Source organism: Prunus dulcis, chromosome 2, assembly GCF_902201215.1.
Source record: "Prunus dulcis chromosome 2, ALMONDv2, whole genome shotgun sequence".
NCBI lineage: Eukaryota > Viridiplantae > Streptophyta > Magnoliopsida > Rosales > Rosaceae > Prunus > Prunus dulcis.
In genome coordinates this window covers 6,879,686-6,898,875 of record NC_047651.1, presented here as the reverse complement: position 1 = coordinate 6,898,875, position 19,190 = coordinate 6,879,686, and the positions used below count along the sequence as shown (strand labels likewise).

The 19,190-nt window shown below is 39.6% G+C and overlaps 1 protein-coding gene across 1 annotated transcript; it reads right to left on the bottom strand.

Moving 5' to 3' along the window:
- Positions 1-32: 32 nt before the first annotated feature.
- Positions 33-2,925, bottom strand: LOC117619048 (cyclic dof factor 1-like). The gene is made up of 2 exons (XM_034348870.1): positions 2,695-2,925; positions 33-2,059 (listed from the first exon to the last, which is right to left on the bottom strand). The coding sequence occupies exons 1-2, from the start codon at positions 2,827-2,829 to the stop codon at positions 722-724; spliced, it is 1,473 nt and encodes a 490-aa protein (XP_034204761.1). The 5' UTR covers positions 2,830-2,925; the 3' UTR covers positions 33-721.
- Between the last annotated feature and the right edge of the window lie 16,265 nt (positions 2,926-19,190).

The following is a 19,190-nucleotide window of genomic DNA, read 5'->3' as shown; positions in this document are numbered from 1 at the left end:
TTGATCTAAAATCCATATTTGACGCAGGCTGATCAATGAATTGTATGTACTCGGAGTTTATTCAAATCAGACTCAACATTTTATTGTTATGGACAATCACTGACATTTCTTCATACTTTTACCTCCCATGATGGAGTACTAAGGGGGGCTATGGATGTTCACATTGCAATATGAATACTTGCTACATGTTAGAGGGCTTGGAAAAATACAATAAAATACAAAAAGTTTCACCCGTGAGAGAGAGATCAATCCTACAAAATTTATGAAGGAAACAACAATTAAGAGTTAGTATCAACGGCTGTGGACTGTGGATTAAGAAACTGTAACTTCAGTCGCAGACTGGCATTTCTACCTTCCAAATATTAAACTCTCCTCCATGGAATCGTTCCCTTTTATTTGTCCCCATGGTCTTGGATTAAATTGAGATACATATACCATGTTATGTATGACTCGGTTGTTAAGAATTCAATTTGCCACCTGTTATAGAACCACACCTTATACAACAATCTTGATGGCTGGCTACTCACTCTTTGTTCAAGAGAAAAGCTAAAGAAATGCCTGAAAATTGTCTCAACTAGCTTCTGCCTTATTCCTTCACAACCAAATTAAGCTTAGAATGTAGACATGATAAGCATTCACTCCTGATTTTACTGAACAAAGACTGGGATATCGGTAGACAAACCTCAAACATAACTCTGTATATCAAACTCAATCAGCGCCTTTACATGGTCACCTGGAACAATTGAGAGTGTGAGTCAGCTGCTGGGTTTGCTTGTAAAACTCGATCAGCATTTGGTGTTTGGGATTTAGTGTCTGATTTCTTTTGGAAAGCTTTAAAAATACCACCTCTAAGTATAGGTGCATTCTTATCAGGTTTGATACACAAGGTAGACCATATAGAACTCTTTGCAGCCTCATCTGGGTCATCAATTCTCAATGTCTTGGGTACCCAAAGGCACTGTTTTGTTTTTATTCCTGCCTGTACATTTGCATCTCTAGAATATTTTCCCGATCTTGGCGAGCTATTGCCTGAACATCTGCTGTTGCCATTGGAAGATGAAGGTGACAAGCTGCCATCAGATCCAACCAATGGAGCATTCCATTTTCTAGCATCCAAGCTTGGCATGTAACCCTGGTATGAGGAAGGTGCAATTGGGAAAATGAAACTGGGAATACAAAAACCCGGAACTGTAACCATAGGCAGAGAATCCATATGAGAAGGATTAGGATTATTGCTATGAGGTCCAAACATCACCATGCCCCAACTTGGGTTCTCAGCCCATTGTGGAACAGGAAAATATTGCTCAGTATATGTAAGATTATAATCGTTTCCATATCTTGGCAGATCAACCTGCTCCATTTCTTTTCCCAGGCATGCATTTTGCTGTGAAGTAGTGGCTGTCAAGGAAGAGCTGGATGATGAGGGCTCCTCACTATTATCTCCAGCGGCTGTAGAGCCATCTTTAGAACTTCTCTTCTGGTCTTTATGATTAAGCGCAGTCGCTATAGATTCAACTAAAACTGTATCTGTGCAAGAATTTAAGACTTCCCTCATCCCATTGACAGGTTTTGGAGAGGCAGGAAGTTGAACAGGCGATAGATGCTGTTGGCCAACAAAGTTAAGGGTGTCTCCTTGGGTGATTGGTACTGCACTCGGTTCGCCCACAACTTGATGATACTGTGAAGATGAATGCTTATTCATGTGCCGCCTAGTCCCTAAAGGAAGATTTCTTATTGTTCCCCCGGCTGTCCAATATCTTCGGCAGCTCTTGCAAAAGTGCCTCGGTTGGTATACACTATAATTATTAAAATAGCAAAACTTTGTTTTTAAACTGTTGCAGCGAGGGCAAGGAAGAACCTTGTCTGGCTTTGTGGAAGCCTTTTCTTTGCCATCATCAGTATCACTTGCAATGCAGTCTTCTTCTGGATTACAATCAACTTCACCCTCATTCTCCAAGATTTGACCATGGTGACTGTTTTCACTGACTTTATCTAGTTCGAAAAATTGATCTTGCATGCAGGATACTTTCACAGAAGGGTCCATTTCTCTACACTCACCCTGAAAATTGAAAATTTTGATTGTTTATGGAAATCAAATCGCAATAACAGCAAGTTATAGTTAATTCTCAGCATGTACAACAAGGAATTCGGCATCAAAGATGAGCAATAACATCAATTACATGCATTAGTAAAAATTAAGTTCATGGCCAAGAAAAAGGTAAAAACAAATGATAGTTACAAAATGAAGCTGCAGCCACATGCCCAGATACAATACACCAAGTTACAATCTATATAAATCTCCTCACATCATCCACGCATTATCAAATTATGATTTCCAAAATAACTAATCACGAATGAGAAACAAAAACAAAATGTGGGTTCATGCTGATTTTTATTGATGGGAGGAAATTTGGTTGAAATCTTTCTATAAGCTGCCCCTTCTGCTTGTAAAGCAAATCCAGCAAAACTTTATGGCATTTAAAATTTTAAGTACTATGAAGGAAGAACACAGCGTCCTGAAATTCGAAACATAGCCATTTAAAAGCTAAACAAAGCAGTATATGTGATTTTTTACAAAATAGAAAAAGAATATTGTAGAGCAGTAGAAGCCCAGATACCAAAACTGGAAACAGAGTAGAAAAAAGGAAAAAACGCAAAGACTTTTTAGACTCGATTGGCATATATGAAGCTTACCATGTCAGCTTTGGGCATATCTGCAACCCAACATTCTTCGTTGGAATTATGTACGGACATATCCGGAATCTGGCGTTCCTGCACCAGAATATTCCTCCCGAAGAGCTTAACGGCTGGATCTCTCACTGCAGACATTGCCTCAGGTTGGACTCGCAGAGTCGCAGTATGACAAAAAGCTCCAAATGAAACAGCAAGACCCAGTAAAACTACTTGCAAGGGGGATAGCAAAACATCTCGGCCTCGGCTAACCGTTACATGAAAGTCACTTAGGCCTAATTTGACATTACTGTGCTTTAAAAAAAATTGCTTTAAAAAAAAAACTGTTTTTATTATGCTGTGAGAATAATCGGCTATGAAAAAAATCAATTAGACTTTTAGTAAATTATATTTGAAAAGTTCTGTTCATTAAAGTGCTTGGTAAATTTTTATTAGAAGTGTTTTTAGTGTATACAATGATAAAAAAAGACATCAATCATGATGATGAAATTATTTGTTGTTTTCTTATTTCTTTTCATACTTAAGAAAAAAAAAAAAAAAAAAAAAAAACCAACTTTACGCTACATAATTTTTTTTATTTAGTTTTAATTTACACTTTTTCTGGGTCCAACTTTTCGTCTCTCTCTGCATATATATATATATATTTTTTTCTGGAACCCCTTTTTTTTCCCCCAATCTGTGCATCTATTTCTGCAGCTCCTCCTTTTTCATCTTCATCTTCTCCTTCTACCACTTGCTTCTTCTTGTTTCTCTCTGCACATTTTTTATTAAATTTTTTTTTCTCTTATACTCCTTCTTCTCCTTGTTCTAATTTTCTCCCTCTGCCTAGAGAAGTCGTCCTCTTTGCACGATTGTCATTGAAGAAGCAGAGTTTTTTTATTTATCAAAACTGATATTACAATCTATTTATACATGAAGAATATGAACATAAAACCTATCAATTACTACATAACGGAAATGCATGTACAATCTAATAATAACGTAACAACTACAAACAATTATGTGCTGGCATTCATTGGGTTTAAACCACCAGTTACTGGTCATAATGAGGATAATAGCCTAATATTCCCCCCCAAACTGGACACTGGATAGGTGACGAGTTTAGAAACAAGACGGGCAAAACGATCAACGGGTAACCCTTTTGTGAAGACACCCGCAAGCTGAAGGTGAGAGGGAACGAATTGAACTTTGTGACTGCCAGAGGTGACTCGTTCACGGACAAAGTGAAAATCAATAGCAATGTGTTTTGTACGAGCATGGAAGACAGGATTAGCGGCTAAGTACGTGGCAGACAGGTTGTCACAGTGAAGTAAGACCGGACGGGTAAGCGGACAACGAAGTTCAGTTAAGAGACCTTGAATCCACAGAGTATCTGTACAGGCATAGACAAGAGCTTGATATTCAGCCTAGGCACTGGAACGGGAAACCGTGGGCTGCTTCTTGGCACTCCACGAAATGAGGTTGGGTCCCAAGAACACATAATACTCAGTTGTGGACCTGCGAGTGTCAGGACATCCAGCCCAATCTGCATCGGAATAGGCGACTAAGAAAGAATAGTCAGGGGACATGCGTATAGGAAGGCCAACTCCAAGGGTGCCTTTTAGATAACTGAAAATCCTTTTGACAGCTTCAAAATGAACATCTCGAGGTGATCCCATGAATTGAGAGACATGTTGAATAGCATAGGAGATATCAAGACGAGTCATGGTGAGATACTGTAAGGCTCCAACCATCTGCCGATAAGGTGTAGGATCCATAAGGAGAGTACCATAGGTTCGAGAAAGGGTACCTTTAGAAGTCATGGGTGTAGAAACTGGTTTGCATTCTAAGAGATTGCTGCATTTGAAAAGATCAACGGTGTGCTTGTTTTGAGTAAGATGGATGGAAGGAGGGTGATAATGGACCTCCACACCAAGGAAATAATGCAAACGCCCCAAATCTTTTATATCAAACTCAGTGCCCAATGTACGGAGAAAGGCAAGGAGATGAGAAGAATTGCTGCCAGTGAGAATGATGTCAGCTACATATAGGAGGAATTGACTAAAACGCTGAAACCATGCTCGGAGAGCCTGCTTAAGGCCATAAATGGCCTTATGAAGTTTACATACATGATTGGGCCGGTGAGGATCAGCAAAGCCAAGTGGTTGCCACATATAGACATCTTCGGATAGGGACCCATGCAAAAATGCATTTTTGACATCGAGTTGCCGAAGAGGCCATCCAAAAGAGATAGCCAAACAGAGCACAGTGCGGATAGTTGTGGGCTTAACCACAGATTGAATGTATCAAAATAATCGAGACCAGATTGTTGATGGAAGCCTTTGGCAACAAGGCGTGCTTTATATAGTTCAATTGTGCCATCGGAGCGCCGCTTGATTCTGAAGACCTATTTGCAACTAACCATATTGAGCAAAGGAGAGGGTGGTACCAAGGTCCAGGTGCCCTGCTGAAGAAGGGCATGATATTCATCTAGCATGGCCTGTTTCCATTCGGGAAGGCGACATGCTTGTGTGTAACATGTGGGTTCAATGTCTGTGTTGACCAAAGCAGAGAAAGCATGAGGAACGGGATACCGAGTAGAAAAATTGGCATGATATTTGGGATTGGGCTTGACAATTCCAGATTTGGATCGGGTGTGAACAGGACTGAGACGGGCTGGTGGTGGTGGAGAAGCGACGACAGGGACATTAACAGGAATAGGAGGAGACGATGAACAAGGTGATGGAGAAGAGATGGATACGGATGGCTGGGAAAGAAGACGAAGGCAGTCTGGTGGGGTTGGAGAAGATGGGTCGAAGAAGGGGGATGAGATGCCAGTGTTGGAGAAGAAGGAGGAAGACATTGGGGTGAAGAAGGGAACGACAGTCTAGTGGGATTGAAGAACATAGGACTGATGATGAGGGCGACATGGGTGATTGTGGAGAAGAGATGGGAGCTGGTTGTGGAGAGCTAGGGTCGACAGGAAAAGATGGAGAGGAAGTGGACCCAGATGTGGGCTGGGCTGATTCCTGGGAATTGATAGCAATAACGGGCTGAGCTGGTGGGCTAGGAAGAAAGCCCAGGGGGACTACAGCAAGATCTAAGAGCTGAACAGGTTTAGAAACAACAGCACAATAGAGTTGGTCTTCATGAAAAATGACATGGCGGGAAACGTAAAGCCGACTTGTAGGAGGATGGAGGTAGCAGTAACCATGATGGCGATCACTGTAGCCAACAAAAACACACTGAAGAGAACGAGGTTGTAATTTGTGAGTTACATAATCTCCAAGGTAAGGGTAACAAATACAGCCAAAAACACGACGGAACGCGTAATCCGGGGAAATGCCAAATAATAACTTGTAGGGGGAAATCCCTTTAAGGATAGGGGTTGGAAGTCGATTAATCAAATAAACTACCGTACAAAATGCTTCGACCCATAGGTTGTGTGTTTTCGCTCTACTAATCCATTCTGCTGGGGTGTATGAGGACAAGAAAAACGATGCACAATGCCATTAGTAGCACAAAACTATTTAAATTGCAAGTTATCATATTCCTTCCCCCCATCACTTTGAAATTGTTTGATAGACAGAGAGAATTAAGTTTTAACCTACATAGCAAAAGTAGAAAAATGACCAAAAACTTCAGATTTAAGACGCATAGGAAAAATCCATGAATAACAAGTGTAATCTTCCATAAACAAGACATAATATCGATATCAAGAAACAGAAACAATAGGAGACATCCACACATCTGAATGGATTAAAGCAAATGGCTCAGTAGAACAATGGTCATGAGACCAAAAGGAAAGTTTTATTGATTTAGCTAACGCACAATGACTACAAGGTGAATTGGATAAACGAGAAAGAGAACCTAATAAGGAACTAGAAACAGGTGTGCAAAGAACTTTATTGGAGGGATGACCAAGACCACGATGCCACAGGGAGGACGACGCGACAATAGAAGAACAAGCTTGCTTGGAACCAGACAATAGCGTTGGAAATATAGGATAAAGACCATCTTTACATAGGCCTGAAAGAGAACAACACCACACAGTAAGTCACGAATTTGGTATCCCCAAGGAAAGAAAGTAATACTAACATTGAAATCACGAGTAAATTGAGCAATATATAAAAGATTTTTACGAAGGGAAGGAACACGGAGAACATCAGAGAGATGAAAGACAAAGGTACCAGAAGAAAAGGAAAGTTTACCAGAATGAGTGATGGGGAGGGTGTCACCATTACCAATAACCACTTGATTTGAAGGGGCATACGGAGTGCCAGAGTGTAATTGTTGTGCATCGTGGGTCATGTGATTGGTGGCACCGGAATCCAAATACCAGTTCGGGTCTGAAGAGGATGCAATATGCATGCCAGCGAAAGGACGAGGAGAAGGGCACTTGGCTTGAACATGGCCAAATTGATTGCAATTCCAACATTGAATTGACTGGCGAGAAAGTGGAGGACCCAAAAGACCTTGAGAAGACAAGGAATGACGCGGAGCACGATGAAAATGCTGGCCCGGGCCAGAGAAAAGACGGACTGGAGACAGACCACCAAAAGGACGAGGGGGTTGGTCATGCGGGCGCAGTGGCAGGGGCCACGGTGAAAGCGAGCAGCAACAAAAGTAGTAGGGGAAGCAACAGGAGCCATCTGAGCTACTAAGGCCTGTTGCCCTTCGAAAGCAAGGAGGCGAGTTCGGAGATTCGAGAAGGATGGAAGTGGTGGGAAGTTCAAAATTGCCGTCACAATCATTTGGTAGTCAAGACCCAGACCACGAAGCACATAAGTAACCAGGTCGGAGTTGGAGACAGGTTCCTGGATCGCAGTGAGTTCATCAGCCAAACTCTTGGCCTGAGCAAGGTATTCAAAGATGGATTTAGAACCTTTGGTAAGAGAGAAGAGGCGAAATTTGAGTTGGGCAGAATTGGCAAGGGATTGTTGTGAGAAATTTTGTTGGAGACAATCCCAAATTTCCTTCGAGGTGGAGAACCCAATAACTTGGGGAAGAACACTCTCTGACAGCGTCACACGAAGAATACTAATCAAGCTTTGGTTAGTTTGAAACCAAGTGACATAGTCAAGGTTGACCGACAACAGAGTCGAGGATTCAGACTTATCAGAAGGAGAAAGCGTAGGTGAAGGGCAAGGATGAGAGCCATCAACAAAGCGTCGAAGATTTTGGCCTAGTAAGAAGGGTTTTACCTGGCTTTCCCATACAAGATAGTTGGTATCGGATAGTTTGATAGAGACAAGATGAGAGATATTGGGATTGGAGATAGTGGGGACATTGCTTGAAGCCATCGAAAAGAGAAAAGGAAAAAAAAAAAGAAAAGTTTAGGCTCTGATACCATGAAGAAGCAGAGTTTTCTTATTTATCAAAACTGATATTACAATCTATTTATACATGACGAATATGAACATAAAACCTATCAGTTACTACATAACGGAAATGCATGTACAATCTAATAATAATGTAACAGCTGCAAACAATTATGTGCTGGCATTCATTGGGTTTAAACCACCAGTTACTAGTCATAATGAGGATAACGACCTAATAGTCATCGTCGTCTACAGTCCAAGCTATGGAGTCTTCGTCATTTGTCATTGTTGTCATCGTCGTCTGCCATCGGTGCTCGTCTGTCATTGTCTTCTTCTATAGCCCATAGTCGGAGGTTGTGGTTGTGGTTGTGGTTGGCGCTTGGGTGGGATTTGTTGCAGACTATGAATAGAAAAAGGGATGTGAGTTAGAATGAATAGAAAGGGGGAGGGTTGCGAATGAACAGAATGAAGAAGAAAAAGGGAGTTTCTAGAATGGAGAAGAAGAGGAGTTTGCATCGCTCGATGTCTATTGGAGGGACAAGGATTGTCTATTTGAAAAATAAGTAAGGGCATTATGGGAAAGTAAAAAATTCATTAAAGCGCTAGTTAAATTTTTTTTAAAGCAGCTTTTAAAAGTTGGGTTATCCCTGCTTTGAAAAAACAGCAGTCATTGGCAGCAATTTAAAAAAAAGAAGCTTATTCTTGATGTTTACCAAACACCATAGGTTTGCAAAAATTTTATTCAATCCGCTTTTTTTAAAATTTAAGCACTACCAAACTCTACCTTAACCGACCACCAAAAGTGTCTTTTTTTTTTTTAAGGCAAAAAGTCGCTTTTAATCTCTGTAGTTTACCACTTTTACCATTCATGTAGTTTCAATTTGATTAATTTTATCAATGTAATTTCAATTTCAAGCAATCAAAAGATAATCCCTAATTTATGTCAAATTACTGTAATATAGAGGTCATTTTGGCCCAATCTTCCTCAACCACCTTCTCATATCCCTCTTCCCCTACTGACCTAACCTCCTCCTCTTAACTCAACCTGCCTCACCCTATTGTTTGTGCAAATTTTTCACAGGAGAATATTCACGTGTTTGCCCTTCGAGCTTCGTTCCCTCTCTTCCTCAATCCTTGCAAAACAAATAGGAGTAAATAGACCACACTTTGGAGGTGTTGGCCAAAGGCCCTCCGATGCATAAGTTAGTTCAATTGGATCTTTGAGAAAAGATATGGAAATATCTAAAATAGACGGAGTTTTCTCTTACAGGGATAGCCGGGTGGCCATAATTGTGTGTGGTGGCATTTAGCCGTGTGAGGAAAGAGAGATGAGGGTGGGTGACAACAAGGGGAGAGAGAGAGAGAGAGAGAGAGAGAGAGAGAGAGAGAGAGAGAGAGAGAGGAGGCTTTTCAAAGGGTTTTGGAATTACCTTAAATGTCTTGTGTAGCCGTGTATTTATAGTCTCCTTGTGTGCAAGGGTTTTGGAAGAATAATCCTTATTTGGTTAGGATTATTCTTCCCCAAAAAGATGATAGGAATTACTCCAAGAGATTTAGTGGAGATTGGTTCCTTGATTTAGGGTAAATAGTTTGACTTAAGGAATATTCGTATTCCACATGTCGTCTTCTTATTGGCCAGAAAAATATATGTTCCCACAACTGCATATGGGCTGGTTTGAGGAGATAAGAAATATTTATCAGGCTTTCCAACTAAATATGGGCTCTCTTCTTTGAATTGGCCTCTTTTTGTGAGTTGGGCTCCTTTTGCTAGTTGGACTCCTAATTGGAGTAGGCTTTTGACTTCTTCTTGGAGTTGGGCTCCCAATAGGAATAGGCTTGTGATTCCTCCTTGACCTAGGATGCCTATCCTTTATAAATACAAGGCTTCTCTTCACTCTTCAAATTGCAAACTTGTTTCCTCTACTTTCTAGCTTGTGAGAGAGATCTTGGAGAATTGTACTGCTTGTCGAGGGAAGGAGTCCTTGTGCACACCAAGGTGGGTCAAATTTGTGTGTTTCTTTCCACGATGAGGACCCGCTTCTTGGACTCGGCTGGTTATCATCGTGATCGACGCTGTTGCCGACGGTGGTGACTGTTACGCCGGTTGCAGCCTAGTATCTTTTTTCTTTTCTTTTTAAGCTACTGGGAGCGCAACGTGCTGATTCGGTGGAGGTGCGGCGGCCTGGCGCAATTTGAGCTGTGCTGCTGGTCTGAGGCATTGATGCTAGCACGGTGAGATGCGTCGAGTCCTAGTTGTTGGATCGCGACTGTTCCAGCTGTTTGGTAGCTGGGTTGCATCTTGGTCCAAGAAACGTCTGCTGCTTAGGCCTCGCCTTGGAGCTTGGCTTGGCTCTAATTGTGCTTGCGGCTTGGGCTGTGCAACTTATATATATATATAATATTTTTTTTGTACCGTAACTTAGGGTTTTGATATGCTATATGACTTGCAATTTTATTCCCTTTTTGCAGCTATTCCGATCATGTCTTCTAATGATGGTAGCCGATCACCGAGTTCGCAAGTGCCTTTGTATTTATGGATTATTCCAAGGTGCACAAGAAGAGATTTGTGGCTAATCTGCATCGCGTTATGTCTAAAGCTCACTTCCAGAAGTGGCATGCCACCTATGCTTCTGCCATACCGGTTGACGTGCATGTCAAGTTAGTGGTGTCTTCGACTGACAATGCTCCTTATGTGGATTCAAACGATCTGAATGCTAGAATTATCACATTCTTTACCTTCTATTTCTCCTTGGACTTCACGTTCCTGTGGTCGAAGTTCTTAAGGAAGGTGTTCTGCGCCATGGAGTGTGCCTTAAGCTAATGTACTCTGAATCTATCGGGAGATTATGTGTTTTGAGAATCTGAGTCGTTCCTTGTAGCTGGATCTAACGGTGTGAGAGTTCTTTTACTCTTTCAAAGTGAGGCACTATGAGAAGTATGCCCAAGTCCTTGTATGCAAAGCCAAGCTATTTGACAGTCTCAGCCAAGGAAATCACGAATGACATGTCGATGTGTTAAGGAAGGTGGGAAGGTGAGTGTCCACTTGTTTCCCTCACTTACTGTGATGATATGTCATACTTCTATTGATCTACTTCAATTATGTCTAAATTTTTTAATGTGTGACTGTCTTATGCTTGCAGAAAATGACATCAGCAAGAAACTGGATCTTGTGTCGGACATAGCTAGGGTCTGCTGGACCCTAAACATCCCTGCGATGTTTCTCAAATGACGTTTGTTGTTGAGCAAGTATCATAAGAAATTTGGTGGACTGCCTCTTGCCAATGATGTTGAGAAATGGAAGCAGTATGGCACTAATTGGGTAAATCTGCTTGCCGAACGGGAGGAGTCCTCAACTGAACTCCCTGAAAAGAGGAAGGCTGATACCTGGTGCTTCAAAGATGAAGCTGGAACCTCACGGGCAGGGATGTGTTTTCGTTGAGAAAGAAGCCAAGACTTTCTTCTACTATGTTCAAGTATTCTTCGAAAGAGGTCTCGTCTGTTGAGAAGACTCAAGTAGGAGCTGTTCCTTCGTCATCTGCCAAGGACAAACACCTCGTCGATGCGGATAGTAAGAAGATTGGTGGCATGCGAAATGTTTGGGACATTCAACTCAAGTCTCTAACTGACAAGCTTAGAACCTGCAATCTGCCTCGCAAAGAAGTCTATTCATGAACCTGTTCGCCAGCCAAGAAGCAAAGAGATGTTGACATTCCTTCTCGAAGTTCAAGTCGTCTACACTAGTCAAGGGATGAGGATCGAACTAGGAGGATTGCTCTTCGGCCTAACCATTGCGATCCAACAATTGAGCTAAGATGAATCAAACATGGATATGATTCGGCATCATTGACTCGTTTGGAGGCCAGGATGGTGATGGCTAAGAAGGCCAGAGATTCATCTGCTTGGGCTAAAGGTTCTTCGAAAACGTGAACAGTAGGTCCATAGGTTGACAAGTCAAACTCCACATGGGATGACTGCGTTGAAGGAAACATGCAACTAATTCTTAGGAAATGAACTTTAACCACAACCTATACAACAAAAACATTCTAAATGGCAGATTCATTTTGTTTATACTAGTTCAGGTAAACATTTTTTTATTTTAAACCAAGTATCTTAGCCTAGTCTCTTTGAACACAAATAGGAAATGGAAAAAGGGAATAGATCTTTACCCTTGATGACCTTTTCTTGATTTCTCAAGAATGAACACCTTTGTTGGAAAGGCCTTTTCTTTCTCTTGATTTTGACTCCTTCACCTTAAGGCTTCAAGATTGGGGTCCTCTACCTCACCACACCAAATGCTCCTAGAGATGAAGAGAAGGCAATCAAGAAGTATGGATGCTAGTCTACTTATTGATTGGACCAATTTTTGGTTTATGGAAGATGAGATACAAAGATGATCACTCATCAACCAAAGTAGGAAACCAACAACCCTAGCTAGGTTTTCTCCAACACTTAGCTTATTTCGGACAACACAAAAGGCAAGGGGAGAGCTTCCCTTTAGTTGCCTAAATTTTTGGCTTTCATCTTCTCATGGGAGCTCCTGAAACCTACACGAAGGCAATGTTGGACATTGACTCAAAGAAATGGTAGGAAGCCATGAAGTTTGAGATAGATTCTGTGTATGCCAACCAAGTGTAGACTCTGGTTGACCCTCCCGAAGGTATTGTAACAATAGGAAACAAATGGGTCTTCAAGAGGAAGAAGGGCTTAGAAGGCAAGGTATAGACCTATAAAGCTAGATTAGGAGCTAAAGGCTACAGATAGAGAGAGGGAATTGACTATGACTAAATTTTCTCTCCTGTAGCAATGATAAATCCATCCGCATACTTCTCGCCATAGTAGCATATTATGACTATGAGATATGGTAGATGGATGTGAAAACAGCTTTTCTGAATGGCCATCTTCAGGAAGAAATCTACATGGATCGACCTGAAGGATTCATATCTAAACATGAAGAGAAGAGCGTATACAAACTTCAAAGGTCAATCTATGGATTGAAGTAGGCTTCAAGGTGTTGGAACATTCATTTTGATGAAGCTATTAAAGGTTATGGTTTTAGCCAAAATAAAAATGAACCTTGTGTGTACAAGAAAAACAGTGGGAGTGCAGTCGTATTCCTTGTACTATATGTAGATGACATAATAATGTTTGGAAACGACATAGGCATGTTGACCTCTGTGAAACTATGGTTATCAAAGACCTTCTTAATGAAGGATTTAGGAAATGCATCTTACATACTGGGTATCAAGATCTGTAGGGATAGATCAAGAAACTAATTGGATTATCTCAATCCTTGTATGTGGACAATGTGCTCAAAAAATTCCAAATGGAACATTCCAAGAAGGGTTTTCTACTAGTCAAACATGGTATTCACTTGTCTAAGAGCATGAGCCCTAAAACCCCAGAAGCAATGATACAGATGAACAGGATCCCATATGCCTCCGCAATTGGGAGCCTAATGTATGCCATGTTGTGTATAAGGCCTGATATCAGCTATGTTGTGAGCATCACAAATCAATCAAACCCAGGATCAAAGCATTGAAGTGCTCTAAAGGCTGTGTTAAAGTACCTCAAAAGGACCAAAGATATGTTCCTAGTCTATGGAAGAAACCCAGAATTGCTAGTGGAAGGATACACAAACTCAAATTTTGAATTTGATGTTGATGATCGTAAATCCACTTCTGGATATGTGTTCACATTGAATGGAGGGGCAATCAGTTGGAGATGTTGCAAGCAGAGCACCACTGTAGACTCCATAACTGAATAGAATACATAGCTACTTCGTAAGCAGCAAAGGAAGCAATCTGGATGAGGAAGTTCATTACTGAAAGTGGAGTGGTCCCAAGCATTGAGTCACCAGCCATTTTATACTATGACAATAATGGGGCTACAACACAAGCCAAGGAACCAAGGTCTCATCAAAGATCCAAGCACATTCAAAGGTGTTATCACTTAATCAGGGAATATGTTGCTGATTGAGATATTAGCATGCTTAAGATGGCTTCAACAAACAACGTAGTAGATCCACTCACAAAGCCTATGAGTCAACTTCAGCTGGACCGACCCATGGAGATAATAGGTATTAGATACATGTCAGATTGGCTTTAAAGTATAAGTGGGAGATTGTTAGAAATATGCCTTTAAAGCCAACTAATTATGTAATAGTTAGAGTTAAGGATATATTTGATAAAAGACATTATGTTATCAATGGGCAAGAAATGTTGTTTTATACATTAAATCATTCTATATTATCTTTCAATATGTAGAACAACTATAGTCCAAGGAATACATATGAGAGTTATGTAATGAGATTGCGTACATGGAGTCTTCTCATCATCCCTAAATCCTGAATATATTTCGGGTCATAGGAATATTGATTGGGTGTTAATATTCCGCAAAGACCAATACACACAGTATCGTCTCTATATGTAGGGAATGACAAGGTCTCAATTCATTAAGTGTGGAGACACATCAATATGTGTGTAGGTGCTTATAGAAGAACAAGTACACTAAATGCGATCCAACACATGAGTTACAACATGGAAGTCTTTACTCATATGTCAAGCTGGAATTCATAAATTGCAATGGTGCAAACTAATCCTTAGAGCTAAGGCATCATAGACGATTTGTGGCTATATTGTTAATCTTTGAGGGCACTATACGGTCAGGTTGAATTGGGCATAGTTTAAAGGTGCTCATCAGGATTCTCAATAGAGTCATGGAAGATATGATGGGTCAAATCTTTATGCAGAGTAGTAGATAAGACTTGAAAGAAGAAGTCTTCAAATCTTACCAGGATAATCATATAAAAGGAACGATTCACATTAGGATATTGATAATCGGATTCCATGATCTAATAAAGTGAATAAGGAGTATGGACATAAGAGAAGGATTCAATTGCACGGTCATTCCAAGTTGAATAGGTTCTTTCACAACGTCTCATTTAGCTATGATAACTGTGACTTGCTACTAGGGGTGGGCATTTAAATTGAAAAATCGAAAAACTGAAAAACCGAGCCGGACCGAGCTAAAAAAAAATATAGAAAAAGTCGAGTTGACCAAAAATTGAACCGGACCGGTTCTGACCGGTTCCAGTTTCGATTTAACATCCCTTAAAATCAAACCGAACTGGACCGGACTAGAATCAAATAAAAACAAATGTATATATTTTGGTGGCCCAAATACTAATCCCATCCCAAGCCCAACTGCCAACATCTAACCTTACCCAAGCCCAACAATGAAGGCCCATCAACCAACACCGAACCCTACAACCACTTTTTCTTTCCTTCCTCTCTTCCTTTACTTTCCACTGCTTTTTTTTTTTTTTTCTGTGTTTTTCTTTTTCCATTTCTCTCTCTCTTTGGTTTCATCTAACTCTTTCCATTTAAATGTCTGCTGTTTCTATGGGATTTCTGCAGCCCCTCAGGTAGTTTTCTCTTAGTTCCTTTGAATTTGTGTTATTCTTTTCCACTTTGAGCTTTTCGTTTTGAGAATTTTAGATATTATGCTTACTATAACTACCAATTATGCAGAGAAAATTTGTGCAAAGAATAGAGAGAGTTAAGTCTTTGGATTCGCATCGAACTGAACCATGGTAATTTCACCACATTTCTGATATTGTGCTATTTCACTATTTCTGTACATGCAAAATTAGTTTACTGGCAAGACTAGACTTTGAGAAAGTGTGATTTGGAATCGGTAGTAGTTTATCTATAATCAAGATTTCCATGAGACCACCACTTATATTGTGCACATAGTGTAAAATATCGATAATATCGACGAAATATTGAGGATATTATCGTTGTTTCGAGTCACGGATACTTCAGAATGTATCCATACACATATCGTATAAATATCGATAATATCGGAAAATATAATTGTCGATAATTTTGCCCACACTTCAGCAATATTTTGTCAAAATATCACTATAATATCAAAAATATCGATGTAATGAAAAAATAAAGGAAAAAAAACACAAAGCACACACGCAAAGGGGATTCAAACCCCTATCATTTCACTCCTCCAATGCCTTAACCACCATATTAATTATGTTTTTGTGAATGCTAAAATATGTACATTTATATTGTTTTGTTTTCCTGCAAGAATTAGATTTTCACATGAGAATGTGAGTTTTTGACCTTTCCTTTTGAGATAGAATCGAGTGGCTCATGGAAAGAATCCGAGACCCAATCTTCAAATGATTTTTCTTATGGACAACGTCAACCAATCTCAGATCCATACGGGTGGCATGTTAAAAATTACATGTAAAACTATTTTGGGAATTTATCATTTGATGACTATTCTTCATAATACATTTAATCTACACATAAAGATGATGAAGACAGTGAAAAATTTGAACCTCATAAGAACTCTATGTGGTACTAAGTCACTCATGTATCTTACCAAACAATGTATAAAGTATAAAATATTGTAGTGAATCATTATATATAAATGATTATGGTGTGTTTAATCTTTTTTACTTAATTACTACATATTTTATACACAGTGTTTGTCATCTCACTATATAATCAACTTAAAACCCATCATGCTATGCGTTTTCTTCCAATTTTTAGTGATAAACTAATAGATAATTGACTAAATAAACATCCTCCAAAGTTTTAATAAAAGATTTCAAGTTTTTCTTACAATTTCCATGGTTTTTATTCAATTTTTATCGATATCGATAATATCTCGATATTTCCATTGAAATTTTCGTATTTTTGGACTACCAATATTTCCAATACCATCGATATTTTAGACCTTGACTGTGCATACCCATGTAAGTTTATTTTGAGAAATTATTGGTTGTGCATACTATTAATTTCTTTCTCTTTTTGTATTTTTTTTTTTTTGTGTGCTTCTCTCTAGTCTCTTTTCTAAGAGATCAGGTAAAATCTTTTTAAAAATTTATGTTTGATTGTATAAATTTTCAAAACAATCTCTTTATTATGTTGATTAGTATTATGTCGCCAACAAAAACTTACAAAAATCTCGGAACACCCAACATACAAATCAAGCTCAATTCAATATATTATGTCTACATGCAGGGGCTGGGAAAGGATCTTAATAGAGAAGGTTTGAAGAAGATGCCTCTAACAAGGCGAAGATGGGGCTAATTGTGTTTTTGTTTTGTTATTGGGTTGTAATTTTAAATTTAATGTTTGCTAGATTTCGTTTGGGATGATTGGATGGGAATTGGGCTAATTGTGAATCTGTAAGCCCAAAATTTTCAAACAAATTCAATTGGGCTTAAATCTCTAAAAATTCCCACACAAAAAAAAAAAAACAAGTGGGTTTAAGAGCTGGTCCAAACTGGAAAACTGAAAACCGAATCGGATATATACTAGTCCAGGTTGGTCCGGTTCTTGAAGGCATTTTAATGAAAAACTGGATCACATGAGCAGTGCCGGTTTCGGTTTAGGGTTTAGAAGAGAACCGGGCGAACCAGACCGTGCCCACCCCTACTTGCTACTACGGGACAACCATGATTTGTGGATATTCTAAAAGATTTCAATTAACCTTTATTTAGAGGAAGAATTAAATTCTGTAATTAAATTTGTATATCATCTCTAAGGAGTTGAGTCAATCCACTATCTTGCTAAAGGGAACCTATGGATCTGCACGCCGAAAGAATGTGATTAGAGGTATAAATGAGGAGACACAAGTCAATGGTTGATAATCAAATGTGAAAGTCAACGGTCAAAAGTCAACATGTTGACCGAAGCAATTGACCAAAGTCAAATAGTTTGACCGGGTCAATTAAGTAAGACTATAATTATAATTTAACTATTAAATTATAATTAAAAGATTAAGTATGGAATTAATATTGACATATAGAAATATTGGATTGGGCCCAAGAGATCAGTGGGATAAGATCACATAACCCATGGACCAAATGGAGCCCCAAATACCCACCCAAATTTGGCAACTAAGGGGAAGCTCTTCCTTTGCCTTTTGTGTTGTCCTACTTTGGTTGATTAGTGATCATCTTTATATCTCATCTTCCATAAACCAAAAATTGGTCCAATCAAGAAGTTGACTAGCATCCATACTTCTTGATTGCCTTCTCTTCATCTCTAAGAGCATTTGGTGTGGTGTGGTAGAGGACTCTAATTGTGGAGCCTTATGGTGAAGGAGTTAAAATCAAGAGAAAGAAAAGGCCTTTCCAACAAAGATGTTTATTCTTGAGAAATCAAGAAAAGATCATCAAGGGTAAAGATCTATTCCCTTTCTCCTTTTTCTATTTGTGTTCGAAGAGACTAGGCTAAGATACTTGGTTTAAAATGAAAGAGGTTTAGCTCAACTAGTATTAAAAAAATGAATCTGTCATTTAGAATGTTTTTGTTGTGTAGGTTATGGCTAAAGTTCTTAAGTATTAGATGCTTGTTTTATTCACGTATGCGACTTAAGTTGTCAATTTCTTGATTGACAACTCTTTTGGTAAGGGCAGTCTGGGGAGCAATGCCTCATATTCTGCTTTGTTGTTTGAAGCTGTAAAGCCTAGTGTGATGGCTTGTTCAAACAAAGTTCCATCTGGGGTGATTATGATGATGCTTGCTCCAGCTCCCTTGTGATTCAATGCTCCGTTTACACAAAACTGCCACATGTCTTTAGGCAAGTCTGGATCGATGGAGGAGGTATTATTTGCTCTAGAACTTTCTTCGTTTTTTATGACCAGCTTCTCTTCTTCGGTTGATGGAGTAAACTCTACAACAAAATCTGATAAAGCTTGGGCTTTAGTAGCAGTCTTTGGCTAGTAGAAGAGGTTGTGCTAACTAAGTTCGATAGCACATTTCATGAGTCATTGAGAAGCATCAAGGCTGTGATAAATCGATCTCAAAGGAAATTATGTCATGACGATTATTCGGTGAGCTTGGTACTAGGGTCTTAACTTTCTCGAGGAAACTACAAGGGACAAAATAAGCCTTTCCATTTTCGAATAGCGAGTCTTTGCATCAATGAGGGCTTTTGGTGTGTAGAATACCAGATGTTGCACCCCTAACTCTTCTCGAATGAGAGCTAAGCTAACTGCCTAGTTGGACACTGCCAGGCAGATGAACAAATCTTCGCTTGATACGAGTTTTGAGAATAGGGGAAGTGAAGTGGGGTGAGGTAGGCCTTCAATTACCCATTTAAGCTGATTCTAAGCCATATCCTATAGCTTGGGAGATGCCAAAGTGATGAAGATAATGTGGAGAGGTT

What these genes read in the sequence shown, in the direction of transcription:
- LOC117619048 (XM_034348870.1), bottom strand. Translation starts at nt 2,829, where the DNA reads ATGTCTGCAGTGAGAGATCCAGCCGTTAAGCTCTTCGGGAGGAATATT. An exon ending in ATATGCCCAAAGCTGACATG is followed by an intron (nt 2,060 to 2,694) that starts GTAAGCTTCATA and finishes TTCAATTTTCAG; the next exon opens with GGTGAGTGTAGAGAAATGGA.